The 12,021-nt window shown below is 38.7% G+C and overlaps 2 protein-coding genes across 3 annotated transcripts in view; one reads left to right on the top strand and one right to left on the bottom strand.

Annotated features, from left to right (window-relative positions):
- Positions 1-12,021, top strand: part of Lsamp (limbic system-associated membrane protein) — a 2,169,253-nt gene that overhangs the window by 364,036 nt on the left and 1,793,196 nt on the right. The gene's annotated exons all lie outside the window — the stretch shown is intronic.
- The window catches only part of LOC134481073 (uncharacterized), a 53,391-nt gene that overhangs the window by 8,572 nt on the left and 32,798 nt on the right, over positions 1-12,021 (bottom strand). The window contains exons 4-5 of the mRNA XM_087577347.1: positions 5,544-5,727; positions 1,591-1,709 (exon numbers count right to left, since the gene is read on the bottom strand). Coding sequence (XP_087433473.1) covers positions 1,591-1,709; positions 5,544-5,727 — 303 coding nt within the window. The remainder of the gene's footprint in view (positions 1-1,590; positions 1,710-5,543; positions 5,728-12,021) is intronic.

The following is a 12,021-nucleotide window of genomic DNA, read 5'->3' as shown; positions in this document are numbered from 1 at the left end:
TATCCTTTTTGAGTATGAGATAGCTTTTTGAAATACAATATGAATAGAAAAGCATAAAAAATATACAATTTTATGAACTTCCACAGATTGAAAACACTTATGTAAACAGTACTTGGATCGAGAGAGAGAGAGAGAGAGAGAGAGAGAGAGAGAGAGAGAGAGAGAGAGAGAGAGGGGGAGGAGGAGGAGGAGGAGGAGGAGGAGGAGGAAAAGGAGGAGGAGGAGGAATCAACAGGTCTTCCAGAAGCTTCCATGCCATCTCCCATCTTTAGGATTTGATTCACAGTAACCACTTTCTAATTCCTATCACCACAATTTACTTTTCTCCTCTTCTTAACTTTCAAATAAAGATTTTCTTAACATGACTGCACTGTAGATTAAAGTTTTCAACCCATGGTCCTTTCAAGCCACAGCACAAGAGATTAGAGGAAGATTGTGTATAAACATGGAGGTGACAACTACAGATTTGGGGTTCAAGAACAAAAAGACAATTATATCTTCATATAGGCACATAACATCTTTCTATTGCAGAGTGACTTCTGGGCTAGCCTCTTATTTCAAATCCCTTTCCTCATATTTTCCTTCATTGGATGTCACACTACTAATGAGATACATAGAGATAGTGTGCCATGTTCTTGGAAATTGGTGTACAGACTACTCTTAAAATATTTGCTGTTCTTTCAGATCTGCTTTTTTCAGTATGGCCCAGGGCTATAAATCTCACAGAACATGAGCTTATAGTCTCCCTGTGGACCTGGCCTCCACTTAAGCATATAGAGACCATCAGTGTTTCTCTACTTCTTCACAAAAGGCTCTTGATATTCACCTTTTCCTTTTCCTTTCATGTATACTCCTGCCTTTATTTTAAGACTTATCCTGCCTCTTCATTTTTTTATCTTTGGCTCTGGAGATCAAATCCAAGGCCTTGAACATGCTAGACAAACACACTGTCTTGGAGTTAAATCTCAAGCCCTCACTTTTTCTTCTATCAGCAAAGCTTTGTTCTCACATTTATACCTTTATGCATTATTGCAGAAACTGGGATATTAATTCAGTTCTTTATAGCTTTGACATAATCATTTCCATACCTGTATATCTGTACTCCTGTCAACTGTGCATTACTAGGAAGGCATACCTAAGATAATCGGCCTTAAGAGAGTTTAGCAGTTATTTTTTGTGACTGTGATAAAACACCATGACCAAGGGAGTTTATAAAAGAAGTCATTTATTTTGGATTGCAGTTCCAGATTGAGGATCAAAAATGTCACAGAAGGCATGACAAGAAGGACCAGAGTAAGAAACTCATTTCCCATTATTTTATCCACACACAGAAAGTAGAGATGAACTAACTGGAAGTGGAGCAAAGCTCTACACCATCAAAGATCGCTCTTACTAACAGTTCCTTCGGCAAGGGTCCACTTCCCAAGGGTTCTGTACAACCCAAACAGCAGCATCAAGCAGATACCAAGTATTCCTATTGGGTCATGGTTTCAGGGGGTCTATTTCCACAGCGAGTTGTTCCTGATCAGTTTGAGCCCCTGGCAAGATAGTGGATCATGACTAGAGCCTGGGGTAGAGAGGAATGTGTACCTCATGTTGGTTAGGAATTGAGGAGAAAGAGGTAACTACGATCTGAGTATCTTCTTCAAAAGCCCACCTTCCTCCCTCTTTTATCCTTAAAGTTTTACCTTCTTCCAATACTGAACAGTCTGGACATGGAATTAGAGGATGGTCAGTGCCCAAGCTAGTGAAAGGAATTGCCCTTCCCCTGAGGCTGAGCATATCTTTATCCCATTTTCCTCTTAGCAACCCAGCAATTAGGTAGACCAAGCAATGATACTCATCTCAGAAGCAGAAAATCTGAAGACTTCATGTGACTTATAGAATGTGCTGGTCCTAGAACTCAAGGTGATATTCAGTGTTTCTAACTCCCTTTCTTTTTTTTTTCTTTTTTTTTTTTTTTCGGAGCTGGGGACCGAACCCAGGGCCTTGCACTTGTTAGGCAAGCGCTCTACCACTGAGCTAAATCCCCAACCCCTCTAACTCCCTTTCAATTCTTACTCATGAACACACCTCTCTCTCTCTCTCTCTCTCTCTCTCTCTCTCTCTCTCTCTCTCTCTCTCTCTCTCACACACACACACACACACACACACACACACACACACACACACACACACACATAAACACACACACAAATCCCACAGGCCTCTCTTTCATCACTGAGGCATGAGAAGATGATGTGACTTACTTGTTTTTAAGCAAAATTACTAGTTACAGAGTCAAGGCTAAAAGCCTGTCAGTCTTCATAACTTACAGTTCATTGGTCATTTCATCTCCAGCACACCCTCTCCATTGTTGACATGCATACAAGCCTTTTTTCCCCTAAATTCCTTGCAGAATGTCTCCTCCTCCACCTCCTCCTCCTTCTCTTCCTCCTCCTCCTCCTCTTCCTCTTCCTCCTCCTCCTCTTCCTCTTCCTCCTCCTTCTCTTTCTCTTCCTCCTCCTTCTCTTCCTCCTCCTTCTCCTCCTCCTTCTCCTCCTCCTCCTTCTCTCCCTCATCCTCTCCCTCCTCCTCCTCCTCTTCTTCTTCCCCCTCCCCCTCCCTCTCCTCTCTTGAGGTACATAATGTAGTAAGGATGGGAGGGGATTTTGCCTGCCCCTTCTGTTTCAGATATTGATATTTGACTGGACAAAGTAAGCAGTTCCAACTCTGCTGAGTGCCTCTGCAAAGGTTGCATAAATTCTTCTTTGTCTCTATTTCAAATTTCCTAAGCTTTGTGAATGGAGTATGCCTTCATAGAGGCTCTGGGATAATCAAATAAAGTTATTTATTTATAGTGAACACATCAGCACTGTCAGACAGAAAAGAAGTTAAAAATCTCTGTAAAATTATTTACTTCAGCTTTGTCTTGATATTTGCTCATGAGTTACTTCTCCCTTGTGCTTCTTCAAAGTTCACATTGTGTGGTCTTGAGTGTCCTTCTATTTAGAAGCTGGTTTGAATTTGATGGGAAATTACTGTGCTTGTCATATGTATACCTGTTGGAACTGAAACACATTTACATACATAAAGAATAGTATTGTTTGTTAAATAATACTTAGCTAAGACAAGTTTACTGTGGTTGGGGTCTGCTTATTTTTTTAATCATTGTTTCCATCTTTTTTGCTTGTTGTTGTCTTTTCATTTCTTTTTTTAAGTTGGGGCACCTGTGGTGTAGTTCTGCCCTTCATACATCATAGAAGATCCCCAGACCCCAGATGCAAGTCAATGACAAAGAGGGGAACCCAGAAATCTCACACAAATACAATACTACCATCCATTACAGGCACTAATAGTGGAAGGAGAACTGGAAAATTACAGGCAAAGAGAGTAGCATTTTGAATGTTTTCCTTATACCTGGCTAACCTCAGCTTGTAGTGTCTTTTCTCCTGGGGTCAAGCTGATTGGGACAGGCGAGTCTATCACCATTAGTGCATCCTTAAATGACAAGTTCACAATGCTCTGGTTACAGGGCAGAACTGGAATCTTCACCTGCATCTCATCTGGGTCCTGTCTTCTGCATCCCAGATAGAACTGAGTAGCATAGCAGGATTATTACCACTGAGGTGGCATTTGACCTGACCTATAGCACCTGGGAAATGCTATAACAGGTATTGTAAGAAATATAGTGCTTATCCCCAGACAGTTGGAGGAAAATCAGACAGAATGTCATCTGTGTGAGATACTGGGTGTTATAAGGATTAATTAGTAGCACATATACTTTAGATATTTTGAGTTTTATTTTGCCTTCCTAGAGAAGCAACAGATTTGGAGGGCCAGTACAATGCTTGTATCTGATGTAGTGTTATGCCAACAGTCATAAGAGTCAGGAGCCTCTCCGGCTATGGAGACTACATTGACATCTTCCTCTTCTTTTTCTGTTCATTGCTTATGCAGCTTCTGAGAGTTTGCTGGTCTAGGGCACATCCTTTTCTCACCTCTGAAGTTCAGTGGTCTCAAGAATACCTGGGAAGCCTTGACTTTCTTTGAAACAAGGACAAAGGAACAACATTAAGGTGTTTTATACTTAGACACTGGCTCTTTTTTAAAAGCTAAGGGAGACTGTCCATCTTCCTTTATGTGAGAAACACATGTTTTAATCCTGGAGAAGATAGGGGATGTGAAATGTACTTAGATGACAGCATGAAAAAGAATTTCAATCTGACTCTTGTTCATTCACATGGCAAAAGCCTTACAGAGCAAGGAACCTTGGGCCCTGCTAGGTAATGGAAGGCCAATCTGAGGGCTACATAAAGGGACCAAGCAGTTTTGTTTTAGAATCAAAGAATAATAGAACCAAAGGTACCCAACATGAAAAGTGTTTAAATCCTCCCATTTTCAGATGAAACAACCAACACACAGGGACTTGGTGTTATTTAGAGCTTTTAAAACATATTTGATACTTTTCAAACTATGGGTAGAAGTCCTAAAAGCCCTTTTAACACTACTTCGTTACTGTATTTTTTTGTTTTTTTTTCTTTCTTTCATGACCTCTGTTGTTGTCAAAGATCCATTGTTTCTTATTAACTTGGGAGCATTGAGTCAATAAACCCACCAAGAGCTTTTGTGCATTTGGAAAGCACTACCCTCATGGCATCCATGAAGAAGCTTCCTAGAGAAAAGTTATGACAGTAAATTTCTGTAACAGATGTTCCCTTCCCTTCCCTTCCCTTCCCTTCCCTTCCCTTCCCTTCCCTTCCCTTCCCTTCCCTTCCCTTTTCTTCCCTTCCCTCCCCTCTCCTCCCCTCCCCTCCCTTCCCTGCCCTGCCATGGCCTTCCCTGCCCTTCCCTCCCCCTACCTTAATTGCTAAACACAAATAGAAACACATTTTAACAACAGACATATCAAATAAAGTGATTATCACTCTTGGTTTTTGAAATGCCAATAGTTTGGGTGCCTGTTAACATTTGAATCTTGCTTAAAATGGCATTTTATTAGTTACTTTCACGTCATTGCTACAGAATGTCTGAGGAGAATAAACCCTGAGAGGAATGATATACATTTTCTTATGTTCCAGAAGCTTCATATTATGGTAGGCAAAATAGATCTTCTCATGCTACATGGCAGAGATCTAAGAAAGGAAGAGTAGGATTCAAACCCAGAATGAGACTATAACTTTCATAGGCTAATCCCTAGTAATCACTTCTGTCAACTGGGCCCACCATGCAAAGGTTTCACAACCTTCTGACATAGGACCATCGGATGGGTCAAACACTTCACAACCTATTGGGTCTGTTGGGGGTAGTAAAGATTCAAACAACAACAACAACAAAACATGCTCTGAAATGCAAATGTAAGCATTCTTTGGAAAGTCTGATAGACAGTGTTCTGTTGGGGCAAACACGTGAAGTAACGTTTTGGTCAAGAGGACACAGGCATGAAAGTCTAAGAGAGACTCACCAAGGAACATTTTGCAGAAGCAGACACAGCAGAGAGGATGTTTTGCCAAAGCAAGCTCATGAAAAGATACATGATGAAGGATTCTTTACTAAGGACATACATGTATTGGTCTGCCTTATATTGCATAGAGTTGAACTCCATTTTTCAGAACTCCATAGAGAGAAATGCACCAAAACAACTTCTGGCGGTATGCTGCAGTTTCTTGCCTCTTCAGAGGACTTGAGCTGATTTATGTCACCAGAGACAGACACAGTGCTAAGGCAAGGCACATACTGGGGCAAGACCTGTGGAGGACATGTGATGTTTGAAGGAGCATAAATAGAACAGGATGGACATCAACAGAGGCTGAGCTTGCCTTGCTGGTACAGCTAGCTGTGCAGTGCTCGTGGGTCTCGAGTCTTAGCTAATCTTTGGTTTCCTGAGAGAGGCACAGCCAAGAACTTCTCCTGGTGCCCTTCCTGGTCCCTCCTGCTGACGAGTGCTTAAGTTAAGGCCTGACTGTCTATGCTAGATAGTGCCACAGCTACTGATTCCTGTTTACTATCCCAACTCTACCTGACTGAAGTGTTGTGATTTCTGTGAAAAGTTTGCAAGTGGATCGATCTGTCTCTCTGCCTACTAAACTATGAACTCAACTGCTGATTTCCAGACAATACAGATGGGAGTTGCTCCCAAAACTTTTTCAACAGGTCCATTTTCCTCTGCATCCTTTCTTTCCTACTACCTCTGGTGGCTAGCGGGCTAAGAGGAGGTTAAGGCTTATAACTATCACTAAAAATCAGGTTTGAAAAAATTAATGTTATAATTTACTTTTTTTGAAACTGTCTATGATATGTGTGTCCCGAATACACACAAATACTACTACTCAGTGACTTGATAGAAATTCTGAAGTTCCCCAATAGTTTTGAGTGTGTTCTGAACTCAGAGAACCACGAGCTCGTCTTTTTCATGACCTTGCCCTTAGGTTATTTGATTATGATGGCTTTAGTGAAATGGCAATAACCATTACACAAATACACTTATAATTCTGTTTTTAGGAATAAACTTATTAGGGAAATTAAATCTAATTAAGTATGTAGAAATGTACAATTAATTGTCTCTTGCATACTCCATAATATCAGGATGTGGTTATTTTTTGATGCCTGAAGTAGGCTGAGCATGACATCAGTGTTCATATTCCTTGTACAATACAAGTTTTAAAAATAACCAAGAAACATATTCTTACATTGTGGAGGCAGCACAGGCATCTTATAATATGTGAAAAGCAACAGTTTTTTTTGCATTCCTGTTTGGCAAAATGGCAGGAAAAGTTAAATGCCAGGTCCATATTTCTTTGTACCATCTGGATACCCATGTCAGCTATTAGTATATTCTGAAGTGTGAGTATGCTCTTAGTTTCCATGATAAACCCCATCTATAACTGACTGGTTTAGCCACAATTCAACTAAAGGAGAAAAAAACAATAAAAAATGTATAAAATATTGAGTCAAGTTTATAGAGAAAGATAAAATCCCAAGCTCTAGACACGTATAGAAGGAGAACATGATATCAAATGGTATACAAAAAAATAATAATAAATGCTCTGATGGGAGCTACTATATATTATTGTGTTGAGGAAGATATCTGGGTAGCCTCACATGTTGGTCAAAGCCCTTACATGCTGTAATTAAAGCTGTGATAGTACCTACAATTTGTACAATGTGAGACTTTGAGAATAATCAATGGTCTTTGTTCCCGCCATCTGCCCCACATCTTGTTTCCCTGGCAACAGTTACAACCTGATTTTATGAATTTTCAGAATTAAGCTCACAGTTCATTTCATAGGTATGTTTTTTTTAGGTGAGTCAATATTTGAAAAGAAGAAAAGAATACCTAAAAGCAACTTCCAAACTCCATAGGTTGTCATTTCTCACACAGAGGGCTACAAAGTGCCCACCAGTGTCCTCTCTCTGAATGTCTTCTTATTGGCAATCATTCTTCCTACTCAGGATTTCAGCATTTGAAATGGGATTTGTATGGGTGACCCAGAAGATAGGAGGGATGACAGGAGAAAAGTCAACAGAACAGGGTTAGATAATGAACAAGAACATCCTGTAGGAATTGATGGAGACCTCACAAATATACAAAATGCTAGAGAAGACTAGATGAGAGATGCAACAGGTCAGAAAAAAATGGGAAGTAAATTCATGCCGACCTAGCACAAACTGATAAAAACAGTTGACTGGCTTGTTACCATATCCATAGTCATGTAAATTCTGTTCTTTGAGCAAATAAATAAATGCAAACAAAGAATTGTAAAAATCAAAACTATCCCATGCACTACTAGATGCCCAAACATATATTAATATTTTACATGAGAAAAGTATGTTGAACTTAGAATGTGACTCTATCAGGGAGATGGCAAGTACTATAAACTAATTTAAAGAATATGCATCCAAATCTCTGGAAAATCTAGGAATTATTTATGTCAGTCTGATAACAAATGACCCACACATGTTTTATAATCTAATATGTTGTTATTATTTTTCGTACTACAATTATCAGATTTTGAAGAGGAAATATAACTAAGCAAAGGTATGTGTGTAATACATCTCACATGGAAATGAGTTTCAGATTATAACAATATGAGAGGGAAACTTTCTTAATATAGTCTGTGTTTTCTGCATGGACAATCATGTTTATATTGCTGGTGTTAGAAAATAATAAGTTATATTCTAGATATGTTTTATATACCTTCTGCCACCTTTATAGGAACATGTTTTGACCTTAGATAAGACTATTCCTGAAAATAGTTTTCCATGTCATCTAAAGCATAATTCTGTAATGGTAAGTCATGTTAAACAGGTTTCTCAGTCCATATTAATACAAAGGGATTGAATCTGGAGACAGATTGTTTCCATATGTATGTACTTGTGGTCAGGTAGAGCTTTCGTAGGACTTGCATAACTTTCCTGGGCTGAGTGCTATGCACACCTCTAGATATGGTTTCAGAGCAGATTCTAAAATATTGGGATGTGGGGGAGAGACAGTTTTGAAAAAGAAAAAAAATCTCAGAGAAATCAAGACGCTTCACTCTAGTCACTGATGGTTCAACACTGCTTTCTGTAAACTTGAAAATGTCATTGCAATATCAGGTTGGATTCCCTGTTCACTCTGACATAATCCCATAAGGATCCATATTTTGCACAGACAGAGGATGAATTCAGAAACTGATGTCACTGTAGCTAACTGTCCTTGAGAGTAGAGGACAATCTCGCATTTCTAAGAGGCAGGCTGTGATAGGCACATTTTGACTGTTTTTCTAGGTGCCTGCCAGATTTTCTCCACCACTCTGTGAATTTTCTCATCACTGCTCTTAGTCTAATCAAGGTTATGGCAGCTTAGCAAATTCTCTGCACCTTCAAGGTGCTTCCACTCAAAAATTATGTCCCGAGTATTATCTGCTAAGTCATAGATGATGTTTTCAAATTATTTGAGGCATCAACAGCCATTTTAGGCAGCTCTTTAGTTCGTCTTTTGAAGCCTTACAAAGTTTGCGTTGCTTTCCAATCGTGAGATTTTCTTTTTCAATCTAACAACACTTAGCACTTAGGAGCTCTGCTGTGACAGCCAGCTGGGTCCCATTCTGTTTGCTATTTTAGTACAATGTCAATGGGTGGGTCACACCAATGGTTATAAAGAAAAAGTCAAACCGCAATGTGCAATGAAGAGTATTTCCTTTTATCCTTTAAAAATAAAAAGTAACTTTATCTTGAATGTATAGAGGACATGGGAACTCACTTTGAAAAAGTAGAGTATGGGAAAAAATAGTAAGTTGATAATGGAGAAACTCAGTAAACTCTGCCTTTCTGGGTTAACAAGATGAACAGTACTAATTCATGTAGATATCATATATTTCTGATAAAATGTGATAAGGGAGGCATGATATCTGCCCACCATCTGAACTGTCAGCCTCTATGCTCAGAATAATTGTGGGAAATTTAGAATAGGAAAACTCAATTTGAGGAAATCCCACAAAAATATTAACTAGTAGTCTTTGCAACTGTCAAGATTGTGAACAAGGAAACCTGACAAATTATCAGAGACTAATGGAGTGGAAGATAAAATGCAATTCAGCTAGACCCTTGAAGAGATTAAAAAAATACATAGTAGCAAAACTAATGAGATCTGACTGAAGACTTCCTTCTAGCCAGCAGAGGTATGCAAGTCAGTGGCTGTTTATCAGGTTGCCCCTAGGTTGATTCAGCTATTTGTGTAGAAGAACTCAGATTATGGTCCATCGGTTTGTGTTCACTATGAAACAACGTATTCTGGTTACACACGTCTGTATTAGTACCCATAATTTTTCATATGTCTTATAGTAAATAGATTGATCACACATTTATTGTTCCATAGTTTTGTCATGGAAGCCTGAATTTAGGTGACTTCAAATGTTTCTTCCAGCGGACCATAAGGGCATGATCTGGTTTAGCTCCTATGCGTAGATCTTGCTTGACTAGCTTCTCTCCATATACATTCATGAGGCCTGGCCTCTATGCCAGTGTATAGTATCCAGAAAATCATCCTAAATTGGATCTCAGGTTAATGATCTCTATTAGATTCGTCTCCAAGGACACTGCATCCATGTAAAATCATCTTTGAGTAATTGTGAGTATTACAACACAATTTTTTCATGAAAATTATTACATTTAGTTTTGTGTATGTATACGAGTGCACATACGTGCCTGAACTCACAAGCATACATGTGCGTGCGCAAAACAGACACAACACACAGAGGCATGTATTGCATGTGAACATGCACAGGTATGAGGGCAGGTGACTGGAGGCCCTATGTGGTTACTGGCTATCAAACGCAGGTTGTTAGGTAAGCAACTTTAATCACTGAATCTACTCAAAGTTCTGGAGCATATCTTCTTTGGCTCCTTTTGCTATCATGCCACACCAAATACATGACCAATCTCGTCATGATTTATCTACTGAAGTTTGCTCAAATCATGCACTTCTCTTCCTTTGTATCGTCACCATCACTGCTCATCCAGACCGTGATCCTTGCTCCTCTAGGCAATGATAAAATTTCCAATTATGATTTTGCTCTGCTCAAGTAAATTCCATGTTTGGATGATAAATGTTATCAAACAATTTCAACCACCTATGCTTGAGAACCTTCCAGAAACATCCACGTCTCTGGAAATAAATAACTAAACCTTTTTTATAGCCCTGAGTCCTGTGTGCACTGTCAACATATTAGGCAATCCAGAAACAAATTTCTAAATCATTCCATTAAAGTTAACCTCACCAACTCCTGGCCATGACAGAAAGCCAGGAGTCCTTCCTATCATGGCTTTTGCCTGGGCCATGCTTTGTCTAGCTAACCATCTACTCAGCCTTGATACCACCCTGTTCTCTACCTTCAATATCAGTTCAGGCATCAAGACTGCTTCCTCTCCCTCCCTGAAACAGAACAGCTCCTTTTTATGTGCTATCTGAATCCCTCAAATTCTTCAGAGTGTCTACCACATTCTAAAATTTTATATATTTGGCTATCACTGGACCCAAGATATGTAACATAGAAAGTGGATTTTTACTTTCTGTCTTAAGCTCTTCCCTACCACAATGCACCCCACACTCAATTCTTAATAATGGTATGGCTTTAACTTCCATTATACATTTTGATATCTTTTCCTTGTCTATTATAATGTTCCTTGCTATATTTATTGTTAATACTTACCTTACATTGACGTTAAAGGGTTAATCCATGCACATTATGTCAGTCATGTACAATTTAAGAACAAAATTAACAATTTTTTTTAGTGATTTCCCAACCTGGTGGCAAAAAAAAATCCAAATTGATTATGTGAGTCTAAATAATATATTAAAAATAAAACTATTCCCATATTGAATTAACCATCTAATAAATTTATTATATTACTTCCAATTATCTATGGATATAGGATATCTATATCATCTATCTATCTATCTATCTATCTATTATCTATCTCTCTATGTATCTATCTATTATCTATCTTCTACCTATCATCTATTTTTGTGTATATATACATATCAATATTGGCATATCTATGTCTACATTAAAAATGTTTTAAGTGTTTTGCAACTGCGTGTTGACTGACTTTCGATTGATGCCTCAGAAGTGGCTATGTGGATTGAAATGTTCCTTGATCCTTTTATTCATATCATGAATAGGTCTTCCCACATGTCGAGAATATGCTTCAATATCATACCACTATGCCTTCTCAGGCTTGGTGGTACAGCATTAAACCTTCACATTCTGATTGGCTGGCCAAGTATAGACACTCGCTACTCAGGTCTTTATCATTCACGTCTCTCCAAAGCAATTGTAGCCTACTTCCAGACAACATAGTAGACAAAAGTGCCCTGGAAATTTTCATTTGTATAGTATTCTGGGGTTTGATTACAGCAATTATATACAGTGGTGTTATTTTTTATATGCACAAGATAGAGGGAGGAGAGATGGGGTTTCCAATGGAAGAAATATTTCCTCAGATTAAAATTTAATGTACCATAATGGCATTTTCAGCATAAATAAATGCCCCTAACAC

This window comes from Rattus norvegicus, chromosome 11 (assembly GCF_021556685.1).
Source record: "Rattus norvegicus strain SHRSP/BbbUtx chromosome 11, alternate assembly SHRSP_T2T, whole genome shotgun sequence".
NCBI classification, from domain to species: Eukaryota; Metazoa; Chordata; class Mammalia; order Rodentia; family Muridae; genus Rattus; species Rattus norvegicus.
The sequence above is the reverse complement of the archived record's forward strand: the minus strand, read 5'-3'. Positions and strand labels throughout refer to the sequence as shown.